This window comes from Drosophila bipectinata, chromosome 3R (assembly GCF_030179905.1).
Source record: "Drosophila bipectinata strain 14024-0381.07 chromosome 3R, DbipHiC1v2, whole genome shotgun sequence".
NCBI classification, from domain to species: domain Eukaryota; kingdom Metazoa; phylum Arthropoda; class Insecta; order Diptera; family Drosophilidae; genus Drosophila; species Drosophila bipectinata.
Window position 1 is genome coordinate 7617373 of NC_091739.1, and position 19306 is coordinate 7636678.

General features: G+C 42.9%; 3 protein-coding genes and 1 non-coding gene across 4 annotated transcripts; 1 reads left to right on the forward strand and 3 right to left on the reverse strand.

Moving 5' to 3' along the window:
• Positions 1-47: 47 nt before the first annotated feature.
• On the reverse strand, positions 48-1269 carry LOC108128550 (uncharacterized). The gene is made up of 3 exons (XM_017246227.3): positions 1085-1269; positions 750-854; positions 48-692 (listed from the first exon to the last, which is right to left on the reverse strand). The coding sequence occupies exons 1-3, from the start codon at positions 1097-1099 to the stop codon at positions 48-50; spliced, it is 765 nt and encodes a 254-aa protein (XP_017101716.3). The 5' UTR covers positions 1100-1269.
• A 593-nt stretch (positions 1270-1862) lies between these two features.
• On the forward strand, positions 1863-2771 carry LOC108128552 (uncharacterized). The gene is made up of 2 exons (XM_017246229.3): positions 1863-1987; positions 2046-2771. The coding sequence occupies exons 1-2, from the start codon at positions 1940-1942 to the stop codon at positions 2724-2726; spliced, it is 729 nt and encodes a 242-aa protein (XP_017101718.2). The 5' UTR covers positions 1863-1939; the 3' UTR covers positions 2727-2771.
• A 1181-nt stretch (positions 2772-3952) lies between these two features.
• On the reverse strand, positions 3953-4851 carry LOC108128554 (uncharacterized). Its single transcript, XR_011443311.1, has 2 exons — positions 4296-4851; positions 3953-4240 (listed from the first exon to the last, which is right to left on the reverse strand). It is a non-coding gene; the product is annotated as an uncharacterized protein (transcript).
• Positions 4852-12333: 7482 nt separating this feature from the next.
• On the reverse strand, positions 12334-13494 carry ato (atonal). The gene has a single exon (XM_017246299.3). The coding sequence runs from the start codon at positions 13434-13436 to the stop codon at positions 12507-12509; it is 930 nt and encodes a 309-aa protein (XP_017101788.2). The 5' UTR covers positions 13437-13494; the 3' UTR covers positions 12334-12506.
• Between the last annotated feature and the right edge of the window lie 5812 nt (positions 13495-19306).

Sequence of the window (19306 nt, forward strand, 5' to 3'; positions counted from 1 at the left end):
TGAAAGATTGAATTAAGCAAATCTCTGTTCTTTCTTTATTATTCCTTTTAGGCCAAAGCACAGGATTCAATCTGGAAAAATACCTCATCGAACTGCATTTTAATGTCATAATAGAAAAGACAGCTTGGAGTGTCCAAGTCCTCCATTGACATTTCCAGCAAAATACCATCGCAAAGATCAAGGCTGCTGGTTATTCGCCGATTGATTCCTCCGATTCCGGACACTGTGCAGAGAAGTACTCCGGCGTGGTTAAATCCAGACTGTTTCAGTTGCCATATCTGACAGGCTTTCGATAGTTTTTGGATCTCCTCGGAAGCCCCGCTCAAGAAACTGGCCTCCACGACAACATCCTGTTCATAGTGATCCATAATGCTGTCCAAGGAATTTCGGCAGATGCTGTACTTGTCCAGCAACTCCCTGTTGAAGTGGGCCACCTGGAGCTCGTATTTCTTCGAGCAGATTCTCCATTCCTCAGTGTAGTCGTTTCCAAAGAATTTCGATAAACGGGCACTGGTCTGGAGCTGTTTCTGCTCCAGTGCATCCTTGGCCTGAAGTAGTCGATGCGTATGTTTTTGAATACTTTCCTGAGTCCTATTCCAAATCCCTGAGGCTTTTAGGCTTTCAGATTCGATTAGCAACCTTGTGGATTCGTACAGCGGTCCATGGTTACCCCACATTCTTTGGCCATACACCTGAAAGAACCAAGGAAGTAATATAGAGTATAAGAATCTTCAATTCATATTTCTCACCCAACAAACTAAAAGAATCAGCAGGCGAAGAGACCACATCATCCGCGCGAAACTCATCATGAAACTGATTGAACTTGTAAACTGAAGTCTTAGGTACATGCTTATCTATCAGATACAACTTATCTCAGAATATGTGGTGACTGAATAAATATAGACTGCAGAAGAAACTTTGAAAAAGCCACGAATGATTTTAAAGAACACATGAAAAGGACAATCTAAGCTACGGCCCAGGCCGTAGCCAAAACGCTCCTGATTCTCCGCCGAAAACGATAAAATGATTTGTGGATCCATTTTTATTCAAATTTCAAACTTCAACGCATTAAAGAAATATTTACCAAATTGTTTCTCATTTTTGTGGAGGATGCTCTTCTAAAATGGGGAAAATCAGTGGAAGGACAATGTGGCCCACAGCAAAAGCCATATCTTTGCCAAAACGCAACCGTTTCTAGAGCGAAATATTTTAAACGATTTTTGTATCGCTTCTTTATCCCATTCTATCTACATAATTCTACTAACAAAAATTATTTTCAGATTTTTTGTCAAATTTTATAGAGTATCCTCTTAAAAATTTCCAAAATTCATAGAGGCATAATCTGGCCCACAACGAAAACTAAAAAAAAAGTTGAAGGACAGTGTGGCTCGCAGCGAGGGGCATATGTTTGTCAATATTCATCCTATTATTGAGCTGAATACCTTAAACGATTTTTGGATCTACCAATTTCCATCAAAATCTCTAAACAAAATATTTTTTAAATTTTTTTCTAATTTTTTGGTATTCCTTTAAAGAGGGATACAAAATCGTCCTATTCTGCAGCGAAATGACTTAAACGGATTAAGAGTGGATATTGTGGAAAAAACATAGTATGTAGAGGAATATACATAGATTCCACTGAAGGCTTGTACTTTTTAAATAAGTATACAGAATACATTAAACAATTTGTGCATGAACTCTCCATAAACCTTTTTTAAAATCGACGATCAAAATATTTTTTTTTATTTTTCTTTTTAATTTTCTGGTGCTTTCCAGAAGGAATAATAGTGAGGGTATTATTCATTAGTTAAATTGCTAATCAGTGTTTAAGTACTTTTAGGGAAAAAACTGTTATCGCTAGATAAATATGGAGGGCATGTAGTATATATACCAAAACGAATGGAACTCAGCCGCCATAAACGAAGAAAACACCAAAATCATGAGTCAGGCCATTGGAGTATTGGGACTTTTACTGCTAGCGTTGACAGTGAGGAATCGAGAATATTTCACAAGTTGTGCAACACATACTGATCATTGTTTCCTAGGCTTCTCTAGCTGACACTTCCGTGAGCCTGAATGAAAACCGAACTTCGATCGAAACCACAAACTATGGACCCGTCACCATGGTGGTTGACAATCTGGCGGAGATTGCGGTGAATGTCAGCGATGAGAGCACCGACCAACTGCAGGCCAAGATGAATCGTACCGGGCAGGACATCAGTGGAAATATCGAGGTCCTCACCACAAACGCCTTGGCTCAGTTAAGCGATGTCATATTCGAGACCAGCAACGTTATGATTGCGAATCCCGACTGCAATCCGACTTGGAGTCTAGACGAGGTCAACGAAAATGTGACTGCTCAAGTGAATAGGTGCACAGACGGCCTGGTAATTCTTCTCGAGGACTTCCGCCAAAGCGGCCAACAGGCCATCGCCAATGTCCAGGAGTTTGTCCAGAAAATAGCCCAACTCCCAGCTCAGTGCCAAATGCTAAACGTGGCACAACTAGGTCCTCTGGCTACCATCGGAGGGAATGTGTGTTTTATCAATGGTATGGCCGAGATCAATGTGGGCATGGCCCAATCCATGCACAATGCCTCCCTGCTTATGGTGCGAACGCATCAGGCCGCCGAGGATCAAGTGATCCTCGCCGAGCACTGCCTTCGAGGGGTCGTGGAGGAGATCGGTGACTACCTCCGCCAGGAACAGGATCAATGCCTACAGTAAAGGCAAACTGTTTTAAGAGAAATACAAATTTATGCACCCATTGGACTCGCCACATCCTGCTCACTTATTCGATTTGCATGACATTTATTTGACAACTTTTTGATTGATTTTACAGCTGCTGCAACCAAACTGGGGAGCTCATCTCCATATGTAGTACAGTGGAGCAGGTCGAGACAGCTTCTAAATATTAAAGCCGATTTCTCAGTTATATCCCTATGACCTGTTACTGAGCTTCCACTGTATATGCTTATTTTTTTGGCAACTCTGTGGCTAATCGCAAGTTCACTTTTCAAACTCGCATGCATACTAATTGGCCATTGTTCAGTTGACCAATTGCCCAATGGACTTGGCCAGACACGTGGCAGCCACACGATATGGCTTTCGGATCCGAATTGGTAACAGCTGGTCATAGAAAGGGATAGAGTTCAAGCCAGTTTGCCAGTCCCTTCGCTATCTCTATCTCTCCAAATAATTTCGGCCTTCCTTCCACTCACTGAGCCGAGTTTTCTACCAACTATCCCTCAAATATTTCAGGGCCCTGCCTATGGAGCTATCGAATTGTTTACAGTGCATAGCCACCATTGAAAATGTCTACTTTTCATTTCGCCTCTTGGCGCAATTTCACTAAGAGTCTGAATTTTATCTTATTTTTACTGCTTGTAACAGTTGTTGCTGTGATCGCCTGGCATTTGTATCTCCGAGATACGAGTACGGGCCTTTGCAGCACCTACTCCAACATCTGTTGAGCGATTTCAGACAACTGACGGAATTCGCCCATCTAGCGATGCTTGTCTATTGAAGCCTGATCCTCTAAAGGTGATCAAATACTGAATGCACAATGTAGTAAATATGCATTAGATATTGATAATTTTCTTGCCGCTAGGCCTGTAATTAATATTTAATACGTATGTATGTGTCCCCCACAATCCAGCAAAATATTATAATATTTTGTAGTATTTTATTATACAAACAAATGCCTAGAAAAGCTTCTAAGCTTCTAAAGTTTGCGTATTTGCAAAAATTCATTTGTATTTTTTGTAAAAAATTAAAGAACTAGGAACCCCACAACTTAATAATTAGTTGTTCGGAAGCTTGATAATAAAAGCTAAAGGTGATAAGATAAGAATCGATGTAGCACCGCAGCTCAGCTGCAGTTGAATAAAAAAGATAAAGCTACATATAAAGTCGGCGGATCCATAGGCATATAATAAGTTCTATTTTAAAAATTCAAAATGATCTGTTTTTATTATCAAATAAAATGTTCAAATACAATGCAATTTAAAATATAAAAACAAATTAATCAATAATGGTATGTCCTAGATGATTGGTGGCAAAAGATTTCACCGCATTCATGGCAAGGCTCTGAATATTTGGATTCGTCATGATTAAAAACCCCAGCTCAAGGACATCAACCGGAGTGATATTGTTGACAGCATTGATCACATGTTCCTCTAATTCGTTGCGTTCACTTTCCGACAAATCTTCGGAAATAACATCAGCCAGGGACTTGAAATCTAAAGTTATTTATTATACAACAGTTATCAGTTTTCCAGCAAAGTAGTGACTCACCAAGTAGTGATTCTGCCAATTCACAGGAAGCTAGACCTACAATAGCTCCACCCAGCGCCAATCCTCTGGTGCCCATCAATAGGCCACCGATAAGGGCACCGGCAGCACAAATTGCAACTCCTTGGGCCGTTTCCGCAACCGTCACTCGAATATTTTCGTTCCTGGCCACAATAGTAAGAGCAAACAATATTTCGACAGAAGACATTTTTTAAAAATTAGTCAATTGCGAAATTGCGATTTAAAAGTAGACTTTTTCGCCTCTAATTCTAGAGTACAACTGAAGGTAATAGGACCATTCGTGGGAATAAGAGGACAGTGATGGGAGTTGTTCGATTAAAACTTTCATATTTTCTGGAGAGCTTTCGCCGATAAGAACTATAACAGCGATAACAGCGATATGGGCAACTTTTCGAAAGTCTTATATTATAAGTGTATAAATCGCATAGCTTTTTTTATAAATGGTTTTTATTTTAAGGAAATTGAAAGCGCAGCCTGCTACTTAATCCAAATTTAATGGCTTTTACCTTGAGACACATATTAGCACATGCCATTCTTTAGGGAATCTTTTAAAATCGACGGCGCCTTTGGAGCTTGTCTTCCGTGTTTAAGAATCGCTGCTGAATTGTCTATAATTTTGATTGATGCAGCTTTAATGGCGTGGGTCTGAAACTGCTACCGCTGATCTCTTGGATAACTGTAACTAGACGTGGCGGCGGTACCTTCTGAGGGTCCGCGCCAAGAAACCCTCGGGTTGTCTAGCACTACTGCCGTATACTTAAGATTCGAGGTTTCCGCCTGCGACCAACTGACGCGTTTTTGGGATCACAATATGGAATTATAATTATTGTTATTGCTTATGTTGTTGTCGGCAGGACGAGCCGCGTGGCGTGCGAGTGAAAGCCAGCGAAAAAGGATCAAGTCCGGAACCGTGGCCAAAACGGGATAGAACTAGCAAACTCCACACAGGCATAGTGCAACATATGCCATCTTTTGCCGATCTTCCATCGCCAGGACCTCTATTGCTGTCTCGGTCTGGCACTGTCTTTGGACCAGAACAAACGGACGGCGCACGCCGTCATCTGGTGCCACTTTTGACTTTGGAAATTGGGTTGCCCACGCTCCTTCGCTCCAAACACTTAAAAAAAATATTACTTTAATTTTTAAGCATTTGAGACTATTATTTTTTGGTTGAACTTTCATTACAAATAAAAGAGCATACTTTATTAACTCTTTTGATTCAATTTTCCATTCTTCTTAAAAGATTTTCTTGATTTTGTTGTTATTAGTCTCTAATATAAAAGATCTAAAAGATTATTGAATAGAATAAAATTTAAAATTTTTGAACAATTTTTCAAGTGCAGGATCCGTTTCTCTGGTTTGTTAAAATTATACTTCTTGTAGCTGTTTCATTTACGGTTGGGGGTTTTTTTCAGACACACAGAATTTCGAAGGAAGCAGGAGCTCTTGGGCAACAGTTACTGTTGACTTCCGATCAGCACGAGTGGCTGAAAGCGGGAAGACGACCGAAACAGTAACAGCAGGACAAGCGGCTTTAAGGACCCAGCCCCAAAATAAAAAAGTACCATTCGGAAGGGTTGATGCCACAACCGGGGAATTGGGGAAGGTGTGAGGCCGACAAGGATGCCCTGAAAGTCGGGGCTCGACTTACAAATCCCGAATTGAGCCCCGAAATCGCGCGCATGCCTGCCAATTGAACACGTGTGCCGTAGGACCTGGCCAAGATATCCAGGCGTCAGCTGGCCAATTCAGGAAGATGTTCTTCGACAATAATTGATCCGCCTCCGAGGATGCTAGAAAAATCTAATTTAAAGGTAGTATTAGGGGTGAGATGACTTTTTAAAATCTTATAATATTTATTTTCTTTCATGAAACCTCTTAGAGAGTTGGACTTTTCAAGAGGAATAACTTTAAGTTTTCACTCATTTAAAGTGCTTTGTTCTATAAATCAATATTGTTTAAAAATGGTTTTAAATTAACAAATTACTCACCAGCTAGGCGTATAAAATGATCAAATCGTGTACATATATTTATATAAATAAGCATAACCAAAATCGAATCAAATCCAACGAAACAAAAAGGTTCATTTACATTAAACTCCCATATTGAAGATGGGTCGGTCCACATAAATATAAATAATGAACTTTTCTGAAGAGACAAATGTTAAATTTTCCAGATCGCGCAATTCAATTAAAAGAATCGCCGGCACACAAAAAATTAAGCAATAAAATTAGTTTTGGTTCACGCAAATTCAATGTCCTGGCCGTGGTCCTGGCCCTTCAAAGAACCCCAAAAGACATGCCGCAGCTCACCGGGAGCCGCAGAAATAGAGCAATAGCAATGAATCAGGACAACGAAGGGCAATAAAATGCCCATTGGCATTCCGAGGATTTGTGGCTGGGATATGGTAGTTTTCGTTTTCACTTTCGTGTCATAATGTGTTGTAAGTAGTTGCCTTTGTTTCACAAAGGACTGGCCATTGTTCCATTGTTCGCTCAAGGACCTGTCCTGGGAACACCCGCGCGCTAACCAAAACGGCCAGAGGATTTTTTGGTTTTTTTTGGCTGCTGTGTCAGTTGCCACCACAATTTGGCCCTGAGAGCTGACCACCAACATAAAATGTTGACAGGCGGAACACGCCTCTAAAATATTATGCGAACCGAGGTCCTGTGAGGTCTCGCTCCCATCCCCAGTTCAGCGAGCTCGGCCAGTTCTGGGTACCCATATCCTTTCTAGCCTGAAACGCTGGGCTGGACCTCGGGCTAAAATCAATTGATTGCCTCATGACAGTTATGAGCTGATCGCTTTGCTATCTTGATTCGATGTTTTGTCGGTGCTTGGCTGCCAGGAATTTATTGTTATTGACATTTTAGTTGGGTGGAATCACACGGATTATATCTACTAATTGCACTTGTACAGGACTTGTAAACCTCTTAGATCTTTGGCGGCAAGGAGCGGTGCCTCTTGATCCTGAGAATTTTATTAGCTATCACTCAAAATTACAGGATTTTCTCGGAAAATGCAATTTTAGCTTGGATCTAACAGACGAATTTTAAAGAATTTATAATAATAAGTCTCAAATATTAATCACATTTTATCCTTCAAACTCCAAATATGAATATCTCTTTCGAGAAGCCCCACACTACCGATCGTTTAAACACAAATCGCCTGGAAAATCACGACTCAAGCCGAGCCCTGCCCGCAGGTGATACAATTTCGCACATTAAGACTTAATTACTTGAATAATTGGGGCCAAGGGATTAAGTTCTCACTCACTCCCAATCGAGAGAGGTCGATAAGGGCAACCATAAAAAAGCAACCAAAGTCAATGCAGGTGGCAGCTCCTGAACCAAAATCAAAAGGCCCAGTGCCAAAAAAAAAGAGGGCCCAAATAAGTTGGCCCAGAGATGAAGTGATGCCGTCGCCACCGACGACGTTGACATTAAATGGCCGGTCCTGTCTGCTGAGTCTGGCTTAAACACACACAACATGAACGCACCCTGGGCGCATTTTTCACACGAAATCCCGATTAATAAATATACAAGTTCCAAAATATTACTGATAATTTGAAAAGTCGTCAACCTGAGTCGTCCACTCCCATCCCCACAGTCGGGAATCTCGTGTGGAGTCTGGGCTGGGACTGCGGTGCCCAATTACAAGCAAATGAGCTGGAAAACTGTATCAAATGACCCAATGTCAATACAAAATTACAGGTCCCAGAGCAGGAATCTTTTGTTCGGCCAGAAGACACAGACCAGACCAAATCTTCGGGCCTCGAAGACTCCAGAGCCCCCAGGACCCCCAGTCTCCCGGCCTCATCTTAACGTGACAAAGCGATGGCTTGCGTGTGGCAATTTCAGTTAAAAAAGCTGAAAACTGGAGAGTTAAGGTATTGAATGTTTAAATACTCTACCCTTTATCCTGAAAAACTTATTCTTTAAATAAAAAGCGGCTGCTTTAAAACTTTAATTCTACATGAATCTTTAAAATTAAGTGTTTAAGTTTGTTTGATATAAAACTTTGGAAGTGTATACCACATTTACCTTCTTAAACCCATTTTTTTATTGGCTTTAAACACCGTTTTGGTAGCATCTTATCGTTTTTGTTGTGTTAATTTGATGCCTCGCTAAAAAATTGTCAAAAATTCCCGAAAGACTTTGATTTTTGATGCACTTTCACTGGCCGCTGCCTGTTGATCTCCGATCCTCGATCACCTTTGGCTGCAGCGTGAGATACTGAGAACTTTAAGCCTCGTCTCAGAATGCCCACCAACTTTATTGACTTTGGTGGAGATGGGGCAGGAGTCGGTGGAGCCGCAGGAGAAGAGCCAGAGCCTTTAAACAAAAAGCCAGTCAACTGTGCCGATCTCTGTGCGGTTAATTAAATTACCAAGAGACTGGGCCACTCTCAGATTTTTGGGCCGTTGGCCGTGCGAATTGGTTTTGTCAAATGGGTAACGGTTAAATTTGTTACTGCTCCCTGATGGGGCTGATGGGCCAATAATGGTCGGTAACTGGTAACTGGATCCAGGGTCCTTTGTTGATTGATGGAAAAGGCCTTGCCAATCGTTTGACTAATTGCCGCTGTTGGTTGCCAAAACTTTCTTAAACAAACATCGACTTTTGGCGGAGTCCTGCCTTCCTTACTTTCCCTGCTCTTCCCTAAACTCTCTCCATATCCTGTCCTCTGGCAGGTAATCCTTCTCCTCTCCGCGGACCGCACACAAAGCCAACTAATGGGCTGAGAATGGAAGATGGGGGCGTGATCGACGTGATTTGGTGTCGCTAATTACAGAGTTTGGCATTTTACGGTGTCCGTTTTATGACTTAATAATTGCATTCATTTGGCCAAGGCCCAGTCCAGACTTGGCTAAAAACCAATGCCTGTTACTGCACGCGACTTGTAGGGAAAGGTCCGACATCGGAGATACTTTTACCTGAAGGTTTTTTTTTTGTATTTCCTCCGAGATTCTAGGTATATTTTTTCCGGTAATCGTTGCGCAACAATTAAAGGATCAGCGCAAAATCTTCACACAACAATGCCAAAACAGAGCGGCGGAAACGGAAACTGCACTTGAAGTTGCAACCAAAACAGGGAGAAAGATACAATACTTTGTATCTTGTGGTTGGCCTATCACGGAATTGAGGGAAAATGTGCCCAAAAAGGCATGAGAAAATCTATTGAAGAAAATTAAAAAATAATTTCAGATACAAATGCAATTTATGGGGTCACAATGGATTATCCATGGCTACCTGAAGGAATGTTTATTCAAAAGTTATAGAAATTATTGCCTCGACTATATTTTTTTGAGAGAGATGGGTCTTATTTTAAAATTACTTAAAGACCACAAAATGAACCCACCGATGAACAGTTCAGGAAAGATGTTCGGATCGTGCCCAATGGCGACACTAACAAGAAATGACAAATTGGTGGTGTTAAAGCTCATTAAGTTACTTAACGCAGATACAGATATAGCGTCCGATGGAGATGCCGATACATGGCCACAAACTACTTAAGCTTCAGATACTCCGAACAAAACCTCAAAAACCTCAAAATAAAGCTCTCCAATTATCGACATGACAAATTTCGTAGCATTCATTCCCCTTTTTGGCACAAAAAGCCACTAGAATGAACAGGAACAGGACCAAGTCGCACCCCAAGAAGTCGAAGAGGAACCGAACATCGAATGCATAATAATACGTGTTAATAATGCTCAGGCAAGCTGTCTATAAATTGACAAAGACATGCAACCGGCAACTTTGTGACTTTAGCTGCTCTGGTTGCTTATCCTGTTGCTCAGATACACAGCAAAAAAAATTATTAACTATTATAGGTAGTCTAAATAATTTAATTCCCAGAACTTAAAGCTACAAGCCCATAATTAAAACATTTCCAACATTTAAATACAAATTTTTTCTGTGTACTCTTGATGCTGATATTGTTGATGTTGCTGCTGTGGCAAGTCGTGTTGCCGCTGTGTCCTCTGGTTGCTGCTGTGTCGGCATTGCCAAAAGCCGAAAGTCAAAAGACGACTGGGGTCGAGCTTCCATTCATGAATTCTAACTAATTGTATTGGCAGGCAGTTGCATTTTGGAAGCGGCATCTGAATCTGAATCAGGATCCGAATTCGAATTCGTATGCGAAGGCGAATCTGAATCTGTGCAGCTGCATGCAGGTGGCAGGCGGCAGTAGCAACTCGGCAGGAAGAGGATCCAGGTCCAAGTCCGGGGGGACCCAAACAATTTGCGTAATTGACAAATTGACGGCAGCGCTTTGTGCGGAAGCGTTCAAAGCCGTAAATTGTCGCTAACAAGAGCGACACTCTCCAGATACCCCGGGGAATCCGGGGGCTGACGATCACGGCAGGATATCACGCGAATATCGGTATACAAAATATAATTGCCTCTCCGGGGGAAACGCCCGCACCTCGCGACCACTAAATTAAGTCATTAACAATTTAACGAAGCCCTGTCGATGGCGGTGCCGCCAATGGTAACTAATTATGTGAATTTCCTTTTGATTATAAGCCCCGAAATCCGAAAACCCGAAAACCGAAAACTTAAATCCGCGAACAGCTAAACCCCTGGGCCATATATGTATGTATGGGTAACCAAACTTTATTTGTTGACGCCCGAAAATGATTTTATAAAACAAACAGTAACAGCCCACGAAATCCTGTACCTGCCACGCCCCCATTGAATCAGCCGCCTACAAGCGCTCCAATTCCCATGCGGGAGTCGATCGTCAGCAGTCCTGGCTGTCGCTATCAACAAATTGGTTTCGAATCTTCCAAATGATTGACTGACTGAATGAGCCCCGGATCAGCATCGCTTTTTGCTGAATGAATTGTCACACTGAGAAGAAAATAAAGAGCTAATATATAATACATATTCTATTAAATAGTTTATAGAAATTGTTTTTTCAAATAGTTTAATAGGTATGAGATATACTATGAGGTATTCCAAAATTGTGTTTAAATAGGATGAAATTGTTGGACGAAATACTTAAAAAATGATTGGTAAGCCGAAAGTATTACTTTATGATTATATACTCAAAACTTTTAATATATTTTGGATAGTGTATGAATCAGCTTAAAGCGTTAACCCGCCAAGTTTATCCACCAACAACGATCAAGGATCGAACTTCGACTTAAACGATTTGTGAGTGGCGCTTGACTTTCGGGTCGTTTTTCGGGGATTGAAGACCGGGATTTTGGGATTGGGACTCGAACTCGGACTTGAAGCTGGGATAAGGGACAAGGTACATGGGACGGACATCGCATGCGACCTGCGACTGCTGAAAGCAGATCAGCCCAACACTTAACTTAATTTGGCAGCTACACTCCGGCGCGCCGTGTAATTATTGGCACAATACTGTTTTTGGGCCAGATCGTTTGGGCCGTCCGCTTCGTATTTGTTTTGGCCGAAACGATCGGCCCCTAATTTTGTCGAACTGCCTACAAATTGATCGCGAAGCGCCAAATCGATCACCTTCCCCCATATAATAAAAACCAATTCAATGGGCGCGAGACGCTAAACCCTCGAAAACAGTGTGCGAATTGATGCCCGCGGATATACGTGCGGAGGAGTCCTAAGAGGGAGGAGCTCTGAGGAGCCAAGGAAGCTGTGGATGTTCCAGAGATAAACAGGTACGAGTGGCTTAATCAACAGAGTAATATTCTGGATTTCATTTCATATGCGAATTACACGAACTTTTTAAAAAGTGGGATGAGTTTATAGGGTTATAGAAAGTAAAGAAATACTTTCGCCAAAGAAATATTTTCTTTAAAATAGTAAAATATTTTATTCTATAATCTTTTTGAGATATATGTAAAATTATCCCAAATCATCCAACCCAATGTATCTGTTTAAATGAAGCCCTATTTAGCCATGTATTTCTTAGACCCATGTCTAAAACCATTTAAAAGGAAGCCTCTTCATTAAAACCAATTTAAATTTTTAATAAAATAAAAATCAAAATATATTTTAATGATTATTTTTGCTTTTATTTTTGTCTTCCTTAAGTCTAAATCATTGTCTTCCATTTAATCTAATTAACTAAACAAGAAACAGCATAATACTTAAGCGGTAATTCACTACTGGGCTCCTAGTTACAGGATATTTACAGGATAGGTACAATATTTGGCAAGCTCCAACAATAACTGAGAATGAGGGTAACCTGGAGGGTGTGCTCTTAGCGGAGCAGATCCCCCAGAGCTGAGATGTAGGTCTGGGCCATTTGCAGGGTCTCGTGCTTGGACAACTGACGGTCGTTACCCAGACACGGAAGGTACTGCCGGAGACGGTCGAAGGCCTGGTTGAGGTTCTGCATCCGGCGACGTTCTCGGGCATTGGCGGCGAGTCGGCGCTTGCGCTTCACCACTGGCGAGATCTGCTTGCCACGTCGCTTCTTTCCAGATCCTGGAGCTGGCGCATCTTCGCTGTCGCCATCGGCCAGGTCGAAGGATCCGTCGTTACCGTCAAAGTCTTCTCCGCCACTGCCGAAGAGCATCAGATCATCATCGTCTTCCACACTGTCGTCGAACAGGGCGGAGTTGTCGAAGTCAAAGTTTTGGAACTCTTCGGTGTAGAGATTGGATACCGGAGGAGCTGCCACGTTCTTTTGATTCTTCTTGGTGTAGGTGCGCTTGGGCTTGACAGGCACAGTCTGGCAAGTCCCCACATTGGAGGAGCCCATGGCTTCAACGGCTGGCGGAGCTGCGACAGGAGCAGGAGCAGAGGCGGAGGCCTGCTCAAGATTCATTCCATACTGCTGCTGCTGGGGTTGCTGTTGCTGCTGGGCCTGTTGCTGCTGCTGCTGTGGCATGTTGCAAGCTCCATTGTAGATGGTATTGAGATCCACGTATTCGGGACTCTCGGAACGATGACTGGCCGGCGAGGACGAGATCCATCCATCGGAGCTGGCCTGCTCGAAGCTGATGAAGCCATTGGCGGACAGATAGTTGCTGCTGCTGGCGAGGGAGTTGCAGTTGAACTGGTAGTGGGTCACGCCGGGATTGTAGGCGGCCATGGGATTGAAGTAGGGCTCGGTGGCGCCTGCCTTGAAGCCCTGCAGGTCCTCGGAGGTCTTGTAGTAGTAGCGATATATCTCACTGGACGACATGGTGCTGATGTTGCTTTATCTGGACTAACTGGGGATGATGCGATGTAAACACTGCGAATGCTTGCGGGTTTCTGACTGGCCTCTCGTCCTTTCGGCCGTATTTATACCCGCAAACCCACCACGATGGTAGGCAATCCGGCAGGTAGGTAGGTAGGGGACAGGTAAACGAGTTCCTGCCGCATGTTGCATGTTGCCCCGACGAGGCAGCACGTGCCGCCCGAGTGAACCGGCCAATGGCAGTTGGTGGTGAATTGTTTCGCTGGTCGTACTTTTCCCTTTTTGGAAGTGCTTGAGCTTAAAATGGCGCTTCGCTAGAAAACCAACTATCATAAGGGCCGCATCTAAAGCCGCTAACAAGATGATTACAGGTTGGCCGGCAACCGGAACAGGCAGGGGCGGAAATGCAAACAATCCTCCCGAAACGGGATTAAAACTAAAGCCCTGACCGCAACAAAGTCCATCGATATTTGCAAAAATCCCTCAGATTGCTGACCATCATCAATGATTTGTCAGCACCACCAAATGGCAGAGCTGGTCCTCAAAGAGCCAGGGCCAGAGCTGAGGTTTATCTAATCTAAATCGGTTAAAACTACCTGACCTGCCCCGCAGGATCTTTACAATTTTGCCGCCGCCTGGCGATTCGGCATGCCGACCAAAAATCGAAGGTGGACTTCGTTTGTATCGCAATGAAAAATCTTGTTTATTACAACTTGGCAAATTTTCCAATTGATACGCTTGTTGCGCCGGCCTTGAGTAGGGTGAGTAGGTCTGCCCGGTCCCGGCGCTATCCTGTCAAGGACACGCTTGGCCGGCCTAATAAGCGTGGCAGGCACTAACTAAGAGCCGGGCTAACATTTTAGCGCCTCGCAATTAATACGGTTTCCTGCATGATATGAGGGGAGAAATGAAAAGGGAATTTAGTTGTAGAGAGCCAGGATGACAAGGCAAAACGAGGCGCCCTCGGTGGTCCTTTGGATCTTTCCCAAGGCGATCCTCGGTAACCCTCCCACGCCTCCTCTCCCGATCCATAATGATTCGCTGGAAATCATAATGCAATACCCATTCTGATACACCCACTTCTGTGGATCTTTGAAGTCCCGCGCCCACCCAGCCACTGCGACCAGTAGCACGCCCCAAGGACCTGTTCGTTATCCTCGATATTTTGCGGTATCTGCCGGCAATAAAAACGCTGTCAATTAGATAAAAATGTCACACAACAAACCGCACCAAGCGCGGCACAACAAATTTATTGGACGCACGCAGGTATGTACAATATCCACCCCAAAAAGTGTCCTGCCTCGAGTGTCCTGCCATCCCTCCGATGTCGTCTTGTGCAATTTACGAGCAGGTCCGAAACCGAAGACAGTTGTGCAAGTGACGCCCTCGGTTACACCTGCAAGAGATCGCATCCCTCGGATCTCGAATCGATGTAAAGTTTATGCTATCTGCGCTAGCCGATGGAGAGGCATCCGCTGACCAGGCTCGATCGATTTGAAAATTTACATTTTCATTGCAACAGCAATGCACGTGCTGTCTGTCCATTAAAGGGGCAAAAAAGGTTAAGACTGCAGCTCGTTTTTGTTCCTACTCTTGAAGGGCGCCTTGCGTGCCTGTCAGTTATCGACTGGCTGCCCGATGCGAAGGAGTCAAGAGACCCACTTACCATCAGACTCAATGCCCCCGGATAGCTCCAATACCCATCTTTGGCTTTGGCATCATTACGCATGTAACGGGCCGTTCGTTTCACGTCAATATGGATAAATGCAACTTGTGCCTGGCCAGACCTGGGCGGGCAATGGGATATTGAAATGGGAGCCAGCTTCCAGAAAGCGCATGAAAAAACTATTGATTAAATATGAATGGGTCTATAAGGTATTCTCAATGCTCTTCCTCAATAATGGAATTTTTTTTGTTTAATAAATAATATTCTCCTTAATTCTTCTTCCTTAAAAAAAGAATATTTGAAGATTTTTCTTTTCGGAAAAATTCTTTAAAGGATAATAAACGGTAGTATCTATATACATATATTTGTAAATGTCAAAGACCCTATTTTGAGTATGTTGCGTATAAGATAACTATTTGTTTTAAAAAACGAGGTAGTTCTCGTAAAAGTTGAAGTATTTTTGCAACTAAGTAAATTTGCAACCCAAGCCCTCTAACTAAAGGCATAACCCCAATGCCTTACCCTTTCCAAAGGACCTTTTGCGAGGCAGAGTTCGAAATGAGAGGAAAGTAGGCGCACGTCAACGACTCCCATTAGCAAGTCGCTCTGGGCCGTGAAAGTGTTCCAGCTTCTGCTCATCTTAACTGAAACTGTAACATCTTCGGCCCAGTTATTTTCATTTCTGGTTAAAAATTGAAAAATTTGTATGTTACTTATTTTATTAGCATTTAACACTCTGTCCCATTTTATGGACGAAAGCGAAAAGCGAAAGGAGTCCGAGACTCGGACTCGGCTCCCAAACATGCAATCCAGTCCCATTCCAGTCTTGCATGCCATCGCTCTCCAGGATAATCCCCAATGACTGTGGGTGGCCCCAATTGAGTCCAAATTGAGTTCCCGGCTCGTGTGTGGCATTTCGGCAATTGTCAAATTGAAAATTCATTAAAGGCAAATTAAATATGCAAATTCCAGGGCCCAAGTCGAGGCGGATATCGTTGTCAGGACAAATGTTTGGATTGGCTATGCAAATATTGACCACCGCGATTTCCCCCAATGGGTAGATGTCGAAAAAAATGGATATATCATATGTATGTGCATATGCTCCTCGATGGCTATAAAAAGTCAAGTGGAAATCAAAGCAAATACGACGGCTTCGATGTGGAAGCAAACACTGGACGGGATTCAATTGGGATCTGGGCTGGACTGGACTGAACAGCTCCCCGTTCAAAATTTTTAAACAAATATCGCATAAATTGCACATTGTTCTGAGTAGCCGGCAAATTGGTACGGCCATGGGTTAATTCCCATGAAAATTAAAACTAGATTATACACACGTTCCAGCCCACCGAGTCCTTGCAGCGCCCACTGTGTCATTGTTTGGGCACGCCCACTCCTCAGCAATGGCATCCTGTTGTGCCGGCTCTTTGTCAAAGATTGCATACTGATGGTTATCATGCCAGAGGTCAGAGGCTGTGGCATGGGAGATCACCTCAGCTCACTTCATATCTGTTTAGATTGGATCAGACCGTGGCCGGGCGATTTTTGTCGCAAGGCACCGACTTTGATGCCGCAATTCGGACTCGGTTCTGTTGTTTTGCCAACATTGTTATGATGGCTATCTGAGCTGATCTTTGGCAACTGACTGGCGCCAGAAAGTGTTCTTTAAATCGCCCGCTATCCTATCATATTTTGTGTAAACAATAGTGTTGATAATTCCTACATACAATTTTTTATTAAATATTTTACTAGATATTTATATTAAATTGCTCATTAAAGTATGCTCTTTTTTATAAAGAAAAAAATTGAAATTCAAGGAAGCCCATAAGGATTAGTCATAATAGGACTATCAAACATTAATTTCATGCTGGATATTACATTCTCATTGGAGGGGCTCGACCCTTGTTTCCGAATCGGAAGTGGGCATCATAACCGATCGACAAATTGCGATGGGCATTGTTATGAGAAAGGATCCCACGAACCCCTATCCCAGATCACAGCCAAGTGATCAATTCAAATTTGAAACACTCGTGGAGCTGGAACAAAGAAAACATATGAAAACTACGCGCAATCACTTGAGAAAAATCAAAAAGGCTCTGAAGGACCTCGGCTGCGTTCTGGGTCTCTTGGCCATGGTAACGTAACCATAACAGGTGGCACGGAAGCCGCACAAAATAAAAATGATTAAAGCAATAAAAAAGAAACGAAAACGAAACTCACACACAAAAGGCCAACCAAAAAAACAGAAAAAATACAAAAAAGGTCAAGCAATAACAGCAATTTTTAATAAGATTTTGGAAACAAATTTTGAAAAAACATTGGAAAGGACTAGGAGGGATGCTGTCCCCTCCTGTTGCTCAATAACTTCCGATTCTTCCGATCCTTGGGCGTCGCCCAAGTCAGCCAAGTGTGAGAACATTTTGCGGAAGGATGTGGCTAGGATGAAAAATGACTGACAAAGCGAAGGGCTTAAACATAGACTGGGTCTAGGGTCCCGGGCTAAGACACCACGTGGTTAAGATTCACTTTCGAGAACGAGTGACTCACCAACTGGAATCTGAAGAGAATAAATTGATCCACCTCGAAAAAATAAATAAGGAAAAGCTAACTTTAAGGATTATATTCAATATGGAATTATACATTTCGGACGTTATAACATTGCCAATTCTTTATGTAATTTTTTTAAAATACATTATGTTATAAAACATTTATTTATATATTTTTTAAATGTGTATTGGATTGCCCTCTAATAGAGGATAGCTCCGAAATTACCCAGGAATTCTCGTAGCGTAATTGAGCATCTAATTTGCGGCGGCAGGCGGCAAAGCAGCAATTGCTGGAACCCCTCCGAAAAGCCGGTCACGATCCTCCTGCTCTAGATGCACTTCATGAATGGAGGAACGGTGGACCACAATGGGCTGTCTGGAAAGTGTTTCCCTGAAAACCCATAGAGAGCACAATGCCCCCCTCCAGCCATCCCATCGCCCATTCACCATTCCAGAAAGGAATCCACTCGAGCGCGAAACAATTAACAAGTTTTCGGAGCACTACACAACAATTGCCATATTGTAGCACTCAAGATTTGTTCGCCGCGAAAAAGGAGAGAGTTTAGAGGCCGCCGAGGACCCAGCGAATTCCTTTGAATTAACATTAACCCCGAGGATCGCGACCGGGACCGGGACAGGGACCGGTCCGTCCACGAGATGCTACTGACCTTAGGGCGGGGGGTTAAGAAAAAAAAAAAAACTCAATTCGGATCGGATCGGAGGCCACTCGCCCGCCGATCGCTGAAAGAAAACGAAAATTTATAATAATGAGAGCGGTGGCGGATTGGAGCGGGAGATATAAAATGTAATCTAAAGATACTATTTATATGCATTATTTCGGCTGAAAAGGAAGTACCAAATTACATTTAATTAGGCGAAACAACAAAATTCGCGTACGGTACGCGTATTCGGAGATCCAAGATCCGAGATCGGAGTGGGATCAGGATGGATCGCCAGTCAGAAGTCAGACCGATTACCACCGAAAACCGAGTGGCCGAGCCTGGAGCCCTCCAAACTGGAGACTGCCTTTGGGTGAAATTCGCACGTTTAACCTTTAGGCAAACAAAATTAACAGAACAGCAAAGAACAGCAAGAGTGCACTAAAAAAATACTATAAATAAATGAGGTTAAAGGTATAGGAGTTATGCACAAAAATATCTACAAGTATGAGTTTAATCTTTACATTTCTTTAAAGTCAAATGTTTCAACAATATTTCTTTTTATTTTAAAGCTATTATTCATATCAATATATAATACTTTCCAGTGTAAAATTAACCGGCGAAAAAACAAAACGACGATCAGCAATCGAAAACTGCGAACCTGTTGAACCCAAATGCAATTTTCATATCACTTTGATTGCTGCCCAGGATGACACGCGTGCGCCGGCTAGAGAGATAAGCTGCCGATGATCAGGGCCCGAGTCTGGATGAAGATGAGCCGAAATTAGGGTATCAACCGTGGAGGGGTTGAGAACCCAAATAAAACAACACAAAATAATCCAACCAAAAAAAAGCGAAACTTTCAAACGGTTTCAAGGATTTAGCCGTGTGTCTGGCCTGGAAGACTGATTTCATTTTGGCTCACCCGGACAGAGGTCAGTTTATGATAATTTTCCAATTCCCATAGGTGCCATTGGCACTTTGGCACCTCGCCTCGCAGCGTCG